General features: G+C 38.3%; 1 protein-coding gene across 1 annotated transcript in view; it reads right to left on the minus strand.

Moving 5' to 3' along the window:
- The window catches only part of DIAPH2 (diaphanous related formin 2), an 816245-nt gene extending 796938 nt beyond the window's left edge, over window positions 1-19307 (minus strand). The window contains exon 1 of the mRNA XM_060182500.1: window positions 18919-19307. Coding sequence (XP_060038483.1) covers window positions 18919-19050 — 132 coding nt within the window. The 5' untranslated portion in view covers window positions 19051-19307. The remainder of the gene's footprint in view (window positions 1-18918) is intronic.
- Between the last annotated feature and the right edge of the window lie 466 nt (window positions 19308-19773).

Consider the following 19773-nt stretch of genomic DNA (forward strand, 5'->3'; position numbering starts at 1 on the left):
AGCAGCAGGAGAAGGTAGGCGGTTCTTGACAATACCCTAAACAAGAAACAATACATCCCATGTATTTGTGTAACTAAAGACAGCATTAGTTTTCCCAAACAAGTTTTATTTCACCCAAAATTTTGAACAGGGGGCGGGATGGTGGTGCACCTGGTAGAGTGCATGCATTACAGCATACAGGGACCCAAGTTCAAGCCTCTGGTTCCCATCTGAAGGGGGCAAATTTCATGTGTAAAGCAGTGCTGCAGGTGTCTCTATCTCCCCTTCTCTCTCAATTACTCTCTATCTCTATCCAAAGTAAATTTTTAAAAAATTCCAAATAGAACATGAATGAAGTATAGTTTGCATTATAACCTGTTAAGAAACTGCTTTCTCAGGGCCAGGTGGTGGTACACCTGGTTGAAAGCACGTATTACAATGTGCAAGGACCTGGGTTTGAGCCCCGGTCCTCATCTGCCGGGGGAAAGCTTTGAGAGTGGTGAAGCAGTGCTGCAGGTGTCTCTCTGTGTCTCTCCCTCTCTATCACCCTCTTGATTTCTGGCTGTCTCTATTTAATAAATAAAGATAATTAAAAAAATTTAAAAGAAACTGCTTTCTTCATGACATATACAAAAGACAAAAAAAAGAATTACATGTAATATGCAACAGTACAACAGGGCTTATGCTGAACACTGAATTACTTAATAGAGTCTAGACTGTCAGACAGGTATTTAGGACTTATATCCATGTATCCTTACAATCTATAGCCATATCATTTTCATCTTCATGGCTGTTTCCATGCAAGTGAGACTTCCTGCCTGCACAGTTCCATTGTTCGCTGCAGCCATGTTTTCTTTTCTTTTTCATTTATTTATTTATTTTGATAATAGGTGAGATAGGGAGATATACACAGGGGATAAATACCTGTAGTACTTTGCCACTGTTCTTGAGGCTACCTGTGCAGGTGGGGTCTAAGGAGGCTTGAACTCAAGTCCTCATGCCTGGTAAAGTGTGCACTCTGTGAAGTGCACCACCACCTAGCTATACAAAGAATCTTAACATTTGATACCTGTGGTATTAAAATGAATGGCACCCAAGTTCTGTCTTTTGCATTATGTATAAGCATAGTAAAAACGTAGTGAAGTCCAACCATCATCAGCCTAAAGGAAAACTACATCTTTAGGTTAATTTAAAACTACACTGAAGTTTAGGTCTTAAGACAATATAGAGAATCATGGTTAAAAACATTAGTTTTATATTTACATAGGTCTTGAACATGTTGCCTATCTGCTCTGAGCCTTTCTACATACCTGTAAATGTCTCTGAAACTCCAATGAATTACTGTGGATGGTAACAATCATTATTACTTCTAATCATCCCCTGTATATTCATACTAGATATGCCAAGACTGAAGGTTGCTGACAACACCTCTCTCAGGCTCTTTCCCAGGGCTCCTTTATTTTTATATTTGTTTGTTTTCAATTTATTCCAAATCTTTTCCATTTATTCTGAATCGTTTTAGGGGAAATAGATCTCTTTGGATAGGAGCTTTCTCAGGATAGATCCTTAGCATAGGGATTGCTAGGTGGTAGGGTTAGTTCATTTCTAAAATTCTGAGGAATCTCGAGACTGTTTTCCACAGGAGTTGGACCAAATTACATTTCTTTTTTAAAAAATATTTACTTATTTATTGGATAGACACAGCCAGAAATCAAGAGGGAAGGGGGTGATAGAGAGGGAGAGAGACAGAGAGACATCTGCATCACTGCTTCACCACTTGTGAAGCTTTCCCCCTGCAGGTGAGGACCAGGGCTCCAACCTGGGTTCTTGCACATTGTAACATGTACACTCAACCAGGTGCGCCACCACCTGGCCCCTCAAATTACATTTCTTTTTTTTTTATTTTTGCTTCTTCCCCCCCCCTTTTGTTGCCCTTATTGTTTTATTGTTGTTATTGATGTCGTCCTTGTTGGATAGGACAGAGAGAAATGGAGATAGGAGGGGAAGACAGAGAGGGGGAGAGAAAGGCAGACACCTGGAGACCTGCTTCACCACCTGTGAAGCGACTCCCCTGCCAGGGGCTCAAACTGAGATCCTTACACCAGTCCTTGCACTTTGCGCCACGTACGCTTAACCCGCAGAGCTACTGCCATACTCCCCAAATTACATTTCTATCAACAGTCTAGAAAGGCTCCTCTTTCCCCACATCCTCACCAACACTTGATTTTTTTTTCTGTCCTTTTTGATGTAAGACATTCTCACAGGTGTTAGGTGATATTTCACTTTGTCTTTATTTGCATGTCTAATAATCAGTGATTTTGAGCATTTTTTCATATGTTGCTGAGTTTGGCAAGTTCTTTATATGTCTTACTTATTAGTCTTTTGTCTAATGTATGACACGTAAAGATCTCTTCCCATTCAGTAGAGTATCTTTCTATTTAGGTGATGGTCCCTTTTGCTGTGGTCTCAGAACTGTTTTTATACTTTGATGATGAAGTAGTAGTATCTACATTCCCCAGACAAAAAAAAATGATTGCAGCTCTATTTACTGTAAAAGAAGTAATCTCCCAAACCCAATGCCCCTATCTTGTAATGTAATTCACTACCTGTGTAGGTGTCTAACCTGATCCATGTCATGGGACTTAGAACCACACTGAATGAGAATGCTATACTGAAATCCTGCTACTGCTCTTGAAGTAACAAACTGTCTTTTATCTCTGACCAAAGTGTCTAAGATTTTTAAAATCACCTATGAAACACCAACCGGTGTATAAATAATAGGGTAAAATTCCAGTCCTTCACAGTTCTTGCAAAGTACAAAGCACATAGAATACCAATTTGCAAACATAATACTGTTCATATTAAAAATCAGCCCTGGACTGTCTGAAGTAGTTTACTTGGTCAGTGAACCTGGGCATCCACTCAAGGGTTAAGATTACCTAGAACATAGCTGTCACTCTGTGTACACAATGCAGGGTTAAAACAATATTGATGTGACCTTCCTACAATAAGACAACTCAAACTTCAGAAACAGAACAATAAGGTTTACTGAAATTTTCACCAGTTAACGTTTAGCCTTGAACAGTTATCTTTCATAATTACTAACTTTGATCACACAAGGATGAAATAAACATTATGTTTATTTATGGGCAAATTCATTACAGCTCTCATTAAATGAACCTTTGACTACTACTAATATTCTAATTCTCTTCTGTTATAGAATTAACTGTAATCTGGAAAAGAGATAAATGACTTTTTAGGTTTACATTTTAAAGAACAGCCTACTTTCTTTATAAGAGCTTTCAATTGCCAGAAACATTTTTATGTTGTCATAAGTTATATATATATTATATTATATTATATTATATTATATTATATTATAATATTATTTCAGTTCTATATAGCATATGGAATACTATTAGGTTCTATAAAATAAAATGTTATTTTTAAGCAAGTGATATTGAGGCAGAGAGGACGAGAGAGGTAATGCAACAACAGTATGGATACTTCCTTCAATGTAGTGGGGGCAGGGCTTGAACCTGGGTTGTAGCCATCATAAAGCATTGTACTATCAAGTGAGCTATTTTTCTAGCCTTAAAATGTGACATTTTGAGAACACAAAGAGATGTGAAGATCAACTACAGTATCTACTAGGTTATGACAACATGGTTGATGACATGTATTGATGGGAAATAGTTTTATTTTTTATTAGTGTGTTTTTTATGGGAGATTAATGATTTACAGCCAACAATAAAATACAGTAGCAAAAAGTAAAATGCAATAGTTTGTACATGTATAACATTTCTCAGTTTTCTACATAACAATATAGCCCCCTCTGGGGTTCTGATATCATGTCTCAGGACCACAGAATGTGAGCTCAGATCTACAGGGATGCTGAGGTTACACAGGCTCCAGCACTGAATATAGGCCCCAGATCAAATTGATGGTGTTTACAGTTAATGATATTTATATACTTTCCCCATATTTGGGAGCTACTCTTTTCCCTGATCCAGCATTCTAGTCCTATTCCCCAACCCTGACACTGTCTCCCCAGACAATACCTTGGGTCCACCTGCATGTTAACTGTGGGGCTCAGGCAAAAATTAGTAAAGTCATGGGCTTCTTGGAATATACCTAAAATAGGCCTACTAGCTTTTTCCAAAATAAAGACCCCAAATTTCATCTGCTCTATTCTTGCCTTTAGGTTCCTGATTAGTCAACAATTTGTTCTGCTCTTTATCTTAATGCTTTTTCAGTCACCAAATTCCAGATGCTACCATGATGCCAAGTTGACTTCCTTAGGCAGAGGTCCTCACCAAAGTGTCCCAGAATCCCACCTGCCCCACTAGGGAAAGAGAGAGATAGGCTGGGAGTATGGCTCAACCTGTCAATGCCCACATTCAGCAGGGAAGCAATTACAGAAGCCAGACCTTCCACCTTATGCACCCCATAATGATCCTGAGTCCATACTCCCAGGGATAAAGAATAGGAAAGCTTTCAAGGGATGGGATGGGATACAGAGTTCTAGTGGTGGGAATTGTGTGGACTTGTACCCCTCTTATCCTATGGTCTTGTCAATATTTCCATTTTATAAATAAATAAATAAATAGATAAATAAATAAATAAATAAAAAGCAAATGTAGGATTATACAAATAGCCCACATGGTAGGGTGCCTGCCTTGTCATGCACCTGATCCAGGTTTAATCCCCAGTAGAATATGGGAGGTACTATAACACTAGAGAAAGCCCCAATATTGTGGCATCTCTCCCCATTTTTCTGTTTCTCTATCTGAATATAAAATGGTCTGGAGCCCTGATAGGTCTGTTGTCACTGCAAACAAAAGTCAATAAAGGCAAATGTAGGGGACTGGGAGATGGCTCACCCAAGAAAGCACATACCTTCTCATATGCGAGGACCAGGGCTGAATCCCAGGCCACTACATGGGAGCACCTGTAATGAGGAAAACTGTGCAAGTGCTAGAGCAGTGCTGTGGTATCTTTCTGGCCTACTGATTGTCACCCTCAGTCTCTATCCCTTTCTGCCTCTCTCTCTATCTCCCAACTTCTACCTAAAAAGGAAGAGAGTTATTAGAAGTAGAGTAGTTATGTAGGTGCAGAGCCCTGTCAATAATTGCTAGAAAGAGAAAAAAAAGGAAATATATTCAGGTTTAGATCAACTTATTACATAGATGTACACTTTATATTCTTTTATGTTTAGAATTGATAGCAAGTGAATGTTTTCAAGATGAGGCATTAAGCTATGTTATCCTGTACTTTGTGGAATTTGCCATTAGGTAGAAAAATAAAATCCATCAGATTTTAAATGTAGTAGCTTTCCTATATGGCATTTTAGAATGAACTAGGAAAAGTAACTCCAAGAGACAGTCTTTTGATGTCAGCACATGATTCAGTTAAATGATATGGCCTCTGTGGTCTCAAAGCCATGAGTAGGCCCAACAAAACACAGGGAGTCTAATCTCTATAACACAAACATTTTTTTAAAGAATTTATTTATTCATGAGAAAGATAGGAACCATCATAAGAACCAGACATCACTCTGGTAAATGTGCTGCCAGGGACTGAACTCAAGACCTCATGCTTGAGAATCCAATGCTTTATCCAATGCGCCACCTCACAGACCAACACATAAACTTTTTAAAATTCAAATATTAGTGCAGTCGTTATAAGCTCTTCCTTCCTACATATTGAGACTTCCTACACAGTATCAACTAGCAAAAATATGCTATTAAACATTTGGAATTTTATCAGTGATTCATTTCAAAGCCTATAAATCACCACATCCATAACTTTCTCTCCCTAGGTAAAATAAAAAAGTCACCTGTCTGGCCCCCAGAAGTTGTTTTCTTGTCTTAAGGAAAACTGACAATATTATTGAGTCAAATGGGCATCCTAGAAGTTGGTGAGTGGGGATGATTAGCCTAAACCTACATGAGTACACAATTTGCAGGACATTATACACCTATTGCTTCCCAGCATAATAAAAACACCAATATAGATGTCTAGAAAGTAGTGGTTATATAGGGCTGGGCTGTAGGTCACTGGGTTAAGCACACAAAGTATGAAGTGCAAGGACCCGGACCCACTCAAGGATGCTGGTTCAAGCACTTGGTTCTCCACCTGCGTGTGTGGGTGGGGTGAGGGTCCGCTTTACTACCATGAAGCAAGCCTGCAGGTGTCTATCTTTCTCCCCTCTCTTTCCTTCCTCTCTCAATTTCTCTCTGTCCTACTCTATTTAAAAAATGGGAAAAAATGGCTGACAGGAGTAGTGGAGTCCTAGTGCAGGTACTGAGCCCCAGCAATAACCCTGGAGGCAAAAAAGGAAGGAAGGAAGGAAGGAAGGAAGGAAGGAAGGAAGGAAGGAAGGAAGGAAGGGAGAGAGGAAGGAAGAAGGAAGGAAGGAAGGAAGGAAGGAAGGAAGGAAGGAAGGAAGGAAGGAAGGAAGGAAGGAAGGAAGGAAGGAATGCAGGCGGGCAGCTACACAATTTCTTCAGTAAATCTGTATGGAGTCCAGGTCACTTTTGCAAGCCTGTTTTCCAAACCTCACCTACCCACCCATCTCTAATTTTGTTACATCATTAGTATAGCCTCTTTTTTAACCCCTCTGATATTTAAATATGATCAGAGTTTATTGTAAAGATTGCTCACTAAATTTTCCAGATTCAGTAACCCAGTCTGTATTAAAATGGCTAAAAAGGAAAAACACCTCATCGACATTTGTACTGAGATCAAATTAAAACTAACAGAACACTTGACTACAGAAATTAAAAATGTTATTTTCTTTGTCACACTATCTACCTTTCCCTGGGAATAAAATTCTTACCCTTTAACATCACCCCACTTCAGAAATCATTAAATGAAAAATAAGTGAATCCTCAAACAATAAGTGGAGACATGTCTTAATTTAGTTTATTTTCTGTGGCAACTAGTAGATATGTTGCAAGAATTATATTCACACACAGTCAACCTTCCTAGACTGTTCTATAGAATTAAAGACAGAGATGAAATTAATGGGAGATGATGTTTTATGATAGCAGCTTATGTGAACTAGCTTTCATTAATATAAAGCTTCATTCATTTGAGGATCTCAATAATACACATATATTAATTAGTCAAACATTAGATATTTTTATTATTTGAGGTAATTGAAGATATATGATTATAAACTGAATATTAGATATAACAAGGAATGAATTTAGTTTTAAAGGTACAATAGTTACAGGGCCAGGTGCACCTGGTTGAGTGCATGTTACAATGTACAAGGACCCAGGTTCAAGCCCCTGGTCCCACCTGCAGGGGGAAAGCTTTGCAATTGGTAAAGCATTGTTGCAGGTGTTTCTCTATCTCTATCCCTCTTTTGTCACTCCTCTTGATTTCTGGCTATTTCTACCTAATTAATAAATAAAGACAGTAAAATTTTTAATATTTATTTTTTCTTTTGTTGCCCTTGTTGTTTTATTGTTGTAATTACTATTGTTGTCGTCGTTGTTAGATAGGACAGAGAGAAATGGAGGAAGACAGAGAGAGGGAGAGAAAGATACCTGCCTGTGAAGAAGTGACTCCCCTGCAGGTGGGGAGCTAGAGGCTCGAACTGGGGGCCCGAACCAGGATCTTTATACTGGTCCTTGAGCTTGGCGCCATGTGCACTTAACTCACTGCCCTACCGCCAACTCCCCGACAGTAAAAAAAATTTTTTAAAAAGGTACAATAGATGAACAGTAGTTATTTTCAAAAGATTGACTTTTAGAGATTTACACTGAAGAGTGAATATATGAGGAAAATGACACAGTATCTGGGATTTGAATTAAAATATTACAGCAAGGTTATATAAAGGACACAATGAAGTAAATGTTGAAAATAGTGGCTTGTGGTGCCTGGTGGTGGCTCACCTGGCTGAGTGCACATCTTGCAGTGCACAAGTCCCTGGGTTCAATCCCCAGTTCCCACCTGCAGGAGGGAGCTTCCTTAGTGGTGATGCAGGGCTGCTGGTATCTCCCTTTCTCTCTCCCTATCTCTTCTTCCCCTCTTGGTTTCTTTCTGTCTCTATCTCATAGAGAAATAAAATAAAATACTGATTTATTACAATTTCTCTCAACTTTTTAGTATGTCTGATATATTTCAAAAGCTTTATTTAAAATCCTTATTAGAGTGGGGCAGGTAGTATAGTTGTTATGCAAATAGACTCTCATGCCTGAGGCTCCCAGGTTCCAAGTCCAATCCTGCACAACACCATAAACCACCTGCAATTCCTCTCCTGGGGATATATCCTAAGAAACCCAGCACACCCATGCAAAAAGATCTGTGTACACATATGTTCTTGGCAGCACAATTTGTAATAGCCAAAATCTGGAAGCAACCCAGGTGTCCAACAACAGATGAGTGGCTGAGCAAGTTGTGGTATATATACACAATGGAATACTACTCAGCTAAAAAATATGGTGACTTCACCGTTTTCAGCCCATCTTGGATGGACCATGAAAAATCCATGTTAAGTGAAAAAAAATCGGAAACAGAAGGACAAATATGGGATGATCTCACTCTCAGGCAGAAGTTGAAAAACAAGATCAGAAGAAGAAACACAAGTAGAACCTGAACTGGAATTGGCATGTTGCACCAAAGTGAAAGACTCTGGGATGGGTGGGGGGGAGAATACAGGTCCAAAAAGGATGATATGGGGTTGTATTGTTATATGGAAAACTGAGAAATGTTATGCATGTACAAACTACTGTATTTACTGTGGAATGTAAAACATCAACTCCCCAATAAAGAAATTAAAAAAAAGATCCCATGTAAATTGTAATTAGTAAGAATATTGCTTTCTATTTTTTCTTTTTATTTTTTTGATATTTATTTCCTTTTGTTGCCCTTGTTGTTTTACTGTTGTAGTTATTATTGTTGTTGGTATTGATGTCATTGTTGTTGGATAGGACAGAGAGAAATGGAGAGAGATGGGGAAGACAGAGAGGAGGAGAGAAAGATAGTCACCTACAGACCTGCTTCACCGCCTGTGAAGTCACCCCCCCTGCAGGTGGGAAGCCAGGGGCTTGAACCTGGATCCTTACGCTGGTCCTTGTGCTTTGCACCACGTGCGCTTAACCCGCTGCACTAACACCTGACTCCCCTACATTTTTATTTTCTTATGAGCAAAAGTTTCTAATACCCTTTTCACCAAGTCACCTTGTATACAGTAAACAAGTATCTGGATTCAGCTGAATGCACAAGCTACAATCAGAGAAAATATTTTAAACTGAAGCAGATTCTGCTTGATTAGATAAACATGTTAAATTAGCATGAGTTAACTTCATGTTATTATTTACATTCATAATAATTATGTGAAAATATATGGCTTCCTTTATATGCATCAATTTTGAGTTGTCTTTCATAACAGTACCTTCTACAAGATGCCTAGTTATACATCATGTATGTGACTGCATTTCAAGTCGTCTGGCTATCATTTCACTAGTTCTTTCAGTCTTAAGACAAACTGAAGCATCACAAAGCCAAAATCTGACCTAAAAATCGCTTTTTCATGCATTTCAGACTGAATACAGGAGAAAGTTGGGTCATAAGTAATTATCCCTATGCCTAGTGATGGTCAACAATATTTAATATTTAATCAAATGTGCTAATTCATGTAAATTGACAAGTTGCATGTGTACTGTTTTCAAAGTATCCTGATATATATACATATACATATATATATAGTTGTTTGAGAACAGTTCAGAAAATAATATTGTTTTACTTCTATGACATTTGCTAATGCTAGAATTTTTGGTACTTGGAAATGAACTCTTGGTGAATTACAATTATAATAATTAAAAAAAAATGAACAAAAAAGAGAGAAGTTGAGTAACTTCACTTCAGAGTCCCTGAATCATTATGATTCTGTGCTAAGGATAACTTCTACAATAGGTATGATAGCTTTCCAATTTGTTTCTGAATCAGAACCCTTAACACACCTGTGACTTAGTTTCCTTTCTTGTACAATAGCAGTAGACTGTCTAACAAGGCAGAATGTCATATATATATATATATATATATATATATATATATATATATATATATATACATACATACACATATATATATAGTAAGCTTTTTAAAAATTTTAAATGGATATACTTGGTAAATAGAAAAAGGTGGGCTAGCTCTTCATAAAGTTATAGCAAAGAAAAGTCAAACTAATTTTGGAAAAAGCAGATGAGATTTGGGGTTTTCAAAATGGAGACCTCAATCTCATCTGCTATATTCTTGCTTTTAGGCAATAATTATTTAACAAATTATTAAATAATTTAACAATTATTATCTCACAAATTGTTAACTGTTATTATTGATTATTTAACTATTTGTTCTGCTTTTTCAGCCACCAAGTTTCAGCCACCATGATGCCAACCTAACTTAGCTAGGCAGACGTCCTCACCAAAGTATCCTGGAATCCCACCTCTCCAAACCCCTGCCCCACTAGGGAAAGATAAGCTGGGAGTATGGATCGACCTGCCAATGCCTATGTCCAGAGGAAAATTACAGAAGCCAGACCTTCCACCTTCTGCACCCCATAATGATCCTGGGTCCATGCTCCAAGAGGTATAAAGAATAGGAAAGCTTTTAAGGGAGGGGATGGGATATAGAGTTCTGGTGGTAGGAACTGTGTAGAATTGTACCCTTCTTATTCTATGATCTTGTCAATATTTCCATTTTATAAATAAATTAAAAATAAATATATCAATCAAGGGGGACAGGCTATGGCACACACAGTACTAAGCAGTACGACACATAATACTGCAAGGATCTGGGTTTGAACCTCTGGTTCCCCACCTGTAGAGGGGCCACTTTACAAGATGTGAAATAGGTCTGCAGGTGTCTATCTTTCTCCCTCTCTATCTCCCCATCCTCTCTCAACTTCTCTCTGTCTTATCCAAGAAAATGGCCTCCAGAAGCAGTGGATTCATAGTGCCAGAACCAAGTCCCAACAATAACCCTGGGGGCAAAAAAAAAAAAAAAAAAAAAGAATATCAAAGGGGACTGATGATGGCACATTACCATGCACATGGGTGGGGTGTACTTTATGAGCAGTGATAATGCTATTGACACTAAAAAATAAATCAATATGGGGGGTTGGGTAATAGTGCAGTGGGTTAAAGGCACATGGTGCGAAGCCCAGAGACTAGCGCAAGGATCTGGATTCCAGCACCCGGTTCCCCACCTGCAGGGGGGTTGCTTCACAAGTGGTGAAACAGGTCTTTCTCTCTCCCTGTCTTTCCCCTGCTCTCTTGATTTCTCTCAGTCCCATCCAACAACAACAACAGCAATGGCAACAATAACAATAACAACAAGGGCAACAAAATGGGAAAAATGGCCTCCAGAAACAGTGGATTCATAATGCAGGCACAGAGTCCTAACAATAACCCTGGAGGCAAAAAGAAAAAACAAAATTAATAGAGAAGTCTCTTTGCTTAACCTAGATAGTGAGCCATAAGCAAACTTCTGTCTGCACACCTAGTAATTGAATAAGATGGGAAGTTACCCCCAGTAGGGATTAACTTCTATCTTTGCTTACCCAAAATATCCCATTAAAATGGCAAATATATATATATATATTTAAACTTTTGTTTGGCAGGGGGCAATTGCTTCCCTCTTCCTGGACTTGCTCCCTTCTGCCACACCTTCAGTAGTTGTTTTTTTATGTCTGCCCATCATATATCTTGGTGTCTATTTCTTGACTTGTTTATTCCAATAAACTAAATGTAATTGTGGTAAAAAAATAAAGAAACAATAAAACTTTCCTCTGCCAAAAAAAAAAGTCAAACTCATATATTCATTCAACAAAGAGGATTACTAATAAGAGAAAAAAATTCATAATCCTCCAAATAGACAAATGAAATTAGAAGGAAAAATGAATCAACATATGTGAAACTTCATGTAATAATAATGTTTTAACTCAACTACTCTGTAAAGAAAAAAAAAAGGGCATAAATTACCTCCAATTGGCAGATAGTAATCAAATAGCTCAAACTTCTATTGTTAAATGGCTCATCATAGATCACAAACAAAAGATAAACACTGGAACCCAAGTGTTTTGCTCTCCAATCTGTATTTCTTTTGCTAATAATATAAAATCTCCCATAATAAAATGTTACTGGGCTCATCAGTTGTGGTACTATTTTCCACATGAAAGTCTAGTCCTAGATATCACAAAAATTCAAATATGTCAATGGGTTAGAAGCTTCAAGAAGTCGCTTGAAATTCAGTATTATAGAAAGGATACAAAAGAGTGTACAGATAGTTTCATTTGGTGGAAATATGCATATATCAAATACCAGCATGTGAGAGTGTAAACTTTAATTTTAGAGATTGTCTTTTTAACAATACTAGAAAACTTACCAGAAAAGAATCCCTAGAAAATGATCATTTTATAAGTAGTTTTAATAAGTACTAGCCTTCAAGGTTTTCAAGAATAGGCAAATGGCAGAGCCAGGCAGTGGCACAACCAGTTGAATATACATATTACCAGGCACAAAGGCCCAGGTTCAAGCCCCTAGGCCCCACCTGCAGGGAGAAACCTCCATGAATGGTGAAGCAATACTGCAGCACTCTTGTGCTTGATCTCTCTCTCTCTCTCTCTCTCTCTCTCTCCATTTCTGTCTTCCACCTCCTCACAATTTTCTATGTCCTATTAAGTAAAAGAAAAAATAAAGTAAGAAAAAAAATGACTGCTAGGGGTAGTGGATTTGTAGTGTAGGCACAGAACCCCAGAGATAACCATGGTGGAAAAAAAAAATAAAGAATAGGCATAAGTCAAGATCCTTCCACAGTAGCACATTCAGATCTTCGTAGATAGGGATCAACAAGTAACAGACTCTACTAAAGAATCTTCAGTAAACTATAGTAAAATTATAGTAAACAGTGAAGATTTAGTGAAAAACTAGAGTCTTAAGGTAAGAGTTATATGTGAAAGGCAAATAAAATTTATCAAGAAGAAAGGGTAGGCATTTTGTATTTGGTAAAGATGTTAATGGTGGGTGGCAGGGAGGAGAGAGAATGGAGTGGCACGAAGAAATCAATATATACATATATAGTGTATATACCTACTAAATATAGTATAGTATTACATATACATATATAAACTATATAAGATACAGTATATAGTATAAGATATATAGTAATGTATATCCTATAAATAATAATATATTTAGATACATAACTAGTAAATGGATGTGTTAGTACACTGGTGAGTACATGAGCTACATTTAGAGTCCATGTGTCTAATTCTAAAATCAAACTCCTTTTTGCTAGTCTGTTCCTGCTAACTCAAATGGAGCCTTTCCCTATCTCTATTCTATCATCCCTTTCCAAGAAATTCTGCATCAGAATTAAGTTTCTTTTTGTTGATGTCACCAGAAAGTGATATTTTTCAGATACAGACAGAGAGAATGATGGAGAAAGGAAAAGATATCACAAGACTGAAACTTCCTCCATTATGGTGATGAGCAGTTTAGAACCTGGCTAACATGCATGGTAAAAGGGGTGCACTATCCAGGTAAACTATCTTTCTGGCTCTAAATTTCTTTCTAAAACACAATTCTGATCAGATCATTCTCTTGCTGCTTTTTTCCCCCTGGGGCCTCACCAGATCCAACTCTTTCCAGATAGAGAAAGATATATAAAGAAATGAAGACAGGGAAAAAACACCATAGCACCAAAGTTTCTTCCAGTGCAGTGGAGGCAAGACTCAAACTTCTGTTGTGTGTGTAAAAAAAAAAAATCATGTGCAGGGGTCCAAGTCATGGTGCACCTGGTTGAGCACACATGTTGCAATGCCCAAGGACCCAGGTTAAAGCCTCTGGTCCCCCACCTGCAGGAGAAAAGCTTTTTGAGTGGTGAAGCAGTGCTGCAGGTATCTCTCTCCATCTCTATCACCCTTCCCTCTCAATTTCTGGCTATCTCTATCCAATACAATAAATAATGATAATAAAAAATTAAAAAATAAAAAGCATGTGCATTAGCCAGTTGAACAACTGGGCCCATCTCTTGTTTCCCCATCTCTTGTTTTAATCTCTTCAATATATTAAAATGGATGACGACAAAGTTAAAACGTAAATATACATCATGTTCTAAATTCTGTCTTGTACCTATCAAGTCTACCACCTGTACAATTTGCCTCAGTCATACACAGCACACTCTTATTTTGTTACCTTTGTATACAATTTTTAGCCAATAATGACCTTCCCTCCCATTCCTCAAGTAATGAAATGCCTTATTCATCAAGTCTTGCTACAAATGTCACCTACTGCGATAAATTTTTCCTTCCCACACAGAAATATCCTATTGTATTTAGATGCTTCTCCATAATGTTTTTTTTAATTATGGGATTAATTTTTTTTAGTAAATACAGTTGTTGATACATGTGTGATATTTCTCAGTTTTCTGGAAAATACTCTGACCCCCAGCCTAGGTCCTCCTCCACCATAAGGAACTAGGACCTGAAAGCTCCCCCCACCTCCCCATAGTCCTATGCTTTGATGCAATATACCAAATCCAAGTTCAATTTTATGTTTCCCTATTCTATTCTTATTTTTCAACTTCTGTCCATAAGTGAGATCATCCCGTATTCCTTCTCTTTCTGATTTATCTCAACAATGAAATACCACTTCTATAATGTTTTTATAGCATAACCTCATACATACTATCATTTGTAATCACACAGCTCCTTAATCACTAGCTTCTCTGTCTCCTCAGTAGACTAAGGGTGCATCTGCAAATTACCATCCCTCATAATAATACCTAGCATATATTAGTTGGTCAATAAATGTTAGAACCTATATGAAATCATTGTTCTCAGAATTTATCAATTAAACTTTAAAAACAGGGCAAAGGAAATACCCTAGTGGTAATGCAAAAACTTTCATGACTGAGGCTCCAGGTTTCCAGATTCAATTTTCAGCACCACCACAAACAGAATTGTCTTAGCAATAATCTGGTAAAATAGAGAGATAAGATAGACATATATATGATTTATCCAGTTAGAATCAATGATTAAAAACTCGGGAAGTCATACAATAACCAGAAAATTAACTTGTTACTTCACATTACTAAGTTAACTCAAATTAACTTTACCATCTGGCAGGGGTAGATAGCATAATGGTCATGCAAAGAAACTCTCCTAGCTGAGGCTTCAAAGTTCCAGGTTCAATCCCCAATCACCTGCACCACCATAAGCCAGAGCTAAAGCTGATTAGTGCTCTAGGAAAGAAAGGAGAGAAAGAAAGAAAGAAAGAAAGAAAGAAAGAAAGAAAGAAAGAAAGAAAGAAAGAAGAGAGAGAGAGAGAAAGAAACAAAGAAAGAAAGGAGGGAGGAGGAAATAAAGGATGAAAGAAAGAAATGAAAAGGAAGGAATAAGACACCTCTACTGTCTAAAAAAACTACAAAAATGCAAAATCATTAAATACGTTAAGCCATTCAAAAATAATTCTTATGAGAATGTGCAAATGAAGAAAACTGAAACAAATTTTGTTAAAGCTTGAGTTAACATTTTTGAATATTTTATTATCTTAATGAGAAAGACACACAAAGAGAGAGAGACAGAGAGAGAAAGACACTAGAGCATTGTTCAATTCTGGCTTATTGTGGTGTTGGGGTGTTTAAACCTGGGACCTCAGAGCCTCATGCATGAAAGGTATTTGCATAACTATAAAACTGTCTTTCCAGCCCAAGTCAATCAATCTTGAGCATAAATCTTAAAGTAAAATTCAAATGTAACTCTGAAAAAAATTCTCACTAAAATCCATCAAAAAGTTGGCAAGGTAAATGAAGTTTCTCTTCACAGAAAACAGGATTTCCTTCTCCAGTTTTCCAGAACCATAGGAAATAAATGAAAACTGAATCACAAGATTTATACTTTATGAATCAACTCTAGCTTTTGAATTACTTCTCTATTGGTGAAAATCTTCATCTTAGCAAATGCTGCTATACATAGATTTTTATATAGTTCACCTTTGACCCCCCCCCCCAGAAAAAAAAAGTTTTTTCAGTATCAGCCACTTGGTGGTATGGCCCTTTCTCCCTTTATCACTGTGACATCCTCCTCTCCCTAGTGAGTTCAAGTGGAATGAACTGGAATTTACTTACTTTTTTTAAGATTTTATTTATTTATGAGAAAGAGGGAGAGGGGAAGGGGGAGGGGGAAGGGGAGGGAGAGGGGGAGGGGGAGGGGAGGGACAGGGGGAGGGGGAGGGGAGGGGGAGGGGGGAGGGGGAGGGGAGGGGGAGGGGAGGGGGAGGGGAGGGGGAGGGGGGAGGGAGAGGAGGAGGGGGAGGGAGAGGGAGAGAACACCAGACATCACTCTGGTACATGTGCTGCCAGGGATCAAACTCAGGACCTCATTCTTGAGAGTCCAATGCTTTATCCACTGCACCACCTCCCGGACCACGGAATTTACTTTCTTTGGCAACCCAATATTTGTTATTTTCCTATAAGTAAAAGATGGCTTTGAGAAACTGACAAAGTTAAGGGGCCCAAAATGAATGTACATGTCTATGTATACTAATTTTTTCATATAATTTTTCATACTATTCCTGGTATTTAAGAGCCTATTATTTCCCACAATTACTTACAAAACAATTACACTACCATATGGTTCTCATTTATGAACCCAAATCACAATGCACAAAATTAAAGAACAATCACAGTGACTACTAAAATATTCAAAATCATGAAATTCAGTCTAGGTAAAACTTTATCTTAGGGGCAGGGCAGTGGCATACCTGATAGAGTATGCATGTTATAATATGCAAAGACCTTGTTTCAAGCCCTCAGTCCCCACCTGCAGGGGAGATATAGGGGTAGCTTAGTAAACAGCGATGCAGTGCTGCTCCTCTTTCCCTATCATCCCCTTCTCTCTCAATGTCTGTGTCTATTCTTGATAAATAAATAATTTAAAACTATCTTACTTAGAATGCTTTAATCTGTGACTTACACACTAAAGGCTCTTGGAAAAACATGTGTGAAGCACTTCGATGAGAAAACTCAAAATAAGAGGAAGACACTTAACAAGTTTACCAAATCTTGTTCCTTGATTAAGTTACTTTCTTTGAAAAGGTGTTTTAATGTATTCCTAAATAGCCTAATATTCACAGACTCTTGTATTCAAACTTGTTTCTCTATTATATTAGTTACATTTAACACCAAACAGTGTTAGCTAAGAACTGAAAGTGATAACCATGTCATAACTATGTAGTTACCTTGTCTAAGCAAGTATGACCAAAGGAACGTGAAAAATATAATCAAGGTGTTCTTACTACCAAATAAAGTGTTTTCTCTTGAAAAGATATTCCCTAAAAATGAAGCGTTCTTCTTAAGTGTACTAGACTAGTTGTGGAGACTCAGTTCACTTTCATTTTTGCTGAACCTTTAATCACTCTTTAAACCAGTTGTGTACTAGGTAAAAAGAGTGAGAGAGAGAAAGAGAAAGAGAGAGAGAAATATAACCAGCAGTTTACCGCAAACTGATACATTTCACAACATCTAAAAAAATTTAAGTATATTTATTTACCTTTGGTGATATAGTCACAAAATTTCTCTAAATATCATAATAGTGAAGCACCCATTAATATCATTAACCCTATGCCAGCACTGATAATTCAGAGTGCAACTCAATTTCTTGAAATGTAACTAAGTTAGTCCTCTATTTGCCTCAAGTTAGATAGAACTGATGAGACTTTAAATTTGTCATTTTATTCTACCCCAACCTTCTCACATAATAGGAGGGGGCGAATTTTCTAAAAGCTTAGTGTAACCAACCTCTCCCTATAGGGTAGTTCATAATTGAAAGAGAAATAGGAAGCAGGAAAAGTAAGTACACGCACAGACAAAATGGTCAGATGTATAAGAAACAATTATATGCCACTCTCTCCATCCTTATTATAATCAAGTTCTTCCTTAAAAGTGAAAATTAAATTAAAAGCCTTCCTTGGAAGACAAGGAGTTAGTTGCTGGATTTATGCAATAAAACGGTTTAACCATTAGCCCTCTTGTCAACAGAATCAGAAAATATTTTTTAAAAGAGGAACCTTTTATCTAATGAGTTTAAGAAATTCCAGTATTTCCCAATCTAATGTAAGACCCCATAGATTTCGTTCCTCTGCATACTAAGTCAGTGACAGGAAATGGACTACTAAAGCTGGTTCATATATGCTCAGGACGGTTAGAACTACTGATTTTAAATGTTCTTACTATAAAGTTCAAGGAAGTACTGTAAAACTATTACAAGACAGTTGGTGGTACCACACTTAGCCTCCAACTCCCACTCCCTCCCCTCCATCCTACCCCCCAAAAATATTTCCTAGGCAAACACATGGAGAGGCATACGGTAAAGAAATTAAATTTTTAAAAAATGCAAGTAGACACCTCTTACTAAGATTTCTGATAAAGTAGAAAGATTGAAAGCCTACATTGTGTGCTTTCTGGTTACTGTCTTTTTATTTTGGTTTAGTTACATTTTTAGTTTTCCTTCTGAGGCTGGGTGAACTGAAAGGAATGTTCCCAGTCAGGACTCTTAAGCATGAAAGGCAAAAACACAGTTAAACTGAGAAGTGGGAGAAGAATGGAACTGCTCAATGGTTCCAGTCCATGAGTCAGACAAATAACAAGGTCTCTTCAAGTTGAGGTGGGGTCTTTCACCTTCCAGCACTGCCTCTAGGTTCTGACAAGACTGAGAAATGGATTAAGTGGGAAAGGGGGTGCTCTTCCGCCCAGTCCCCGCCTCAGCGTGGCTGCTGCTTCAGCAGCTTCCGGAGTTGCACACAAGATCGGGGTCACATTTAGGAGGGAACCCATGGTTTCCCCAGCGTTCAGGGCAGAAGGATCTTGGAGCTCTGCCCTCCCCCTCACCGCCCCAAGGCCCGCTGGGGCTGCGGGAGCACTCACCAATTTTGGTTTGTTTTTCGTTTCCTCTTCGTTGGCGGCCCGATTTCCTGAGCTCTTCTTGTTGCTCCTGCCCAAGCCGGGTTCTTCGCTGCTGCCTCCTGCTCCCGAAGCCGTAGCCCCTGGCTGCTCCATCTTCCTCTGGTCCTGTCACCTGTGCCCTCTAACCTCACCTTTTCTCAACAGAGGAAGCACCTCTGGGCTGCCACACTACCCCGCGCTGATTCCGTAGCGCCGCTTCCTGTCTATGAATGATTCTGGGATAAAAAGTGCTGCTGATTTCAGGCCCACGGGGCTCCTGCTTCCCAGGCACCACAGAGACAACAAGGCTCCTTGTCACTACTCAGCAACGGGGCAAGTCCTGCCCATTAGCAGCCGCTACTACCACTGCTGTTGGGCCACTGCCGCCGCCTCCTTCAGGGCGGTGTTTAGGGTAGAGGGAAAGTAGGTGCCTATCTCTTTAAGAAGGCTGCAACACACGTGATTCATCAAAGTGTTCTCAGTAAGTTCCCTGAGCACGAAAAACTGCTTGTGTGTGTGTGTGTGTGTGTGTGTGTGTGTAACTTTTAAGCTGTGGTTAAGCATTTATTTTGCTTCCTCATGGATCTACAGTCAAATGGGAAGGCTGACCCATTTTAGAGTTAGGTAAACTGAGGACACAAATGAGTCTACCAGAGTATCAGTTTTCACTACTGCTGCAAGTCAAGTCCACCTTCCCTGAAAGAGACCTTGCTGAGAGTGAGAGCCTGCTATGTTCAGTGTGAAGAGCTGATTGGCATAACTGGATTCCTATGAGAAAATCACCATGCATAACACCAATTTATCATCTGAACAGATTGAGTGACACAAGATGGAAAC

Source organism: Erinaceus europaeus, chromosome X (assembly GCF_950295315.1).
Source record: "Erinaceus europaeus chromosome X, mEriEur2.1, whole genome shotgun sequence".
Lineage (NCBI taxonomy): Eukaryota > Metazoa > Chordata > Mammalia > Eulipotyphla > Erinaceidae > Erinaceus > Erinaceus europaeus.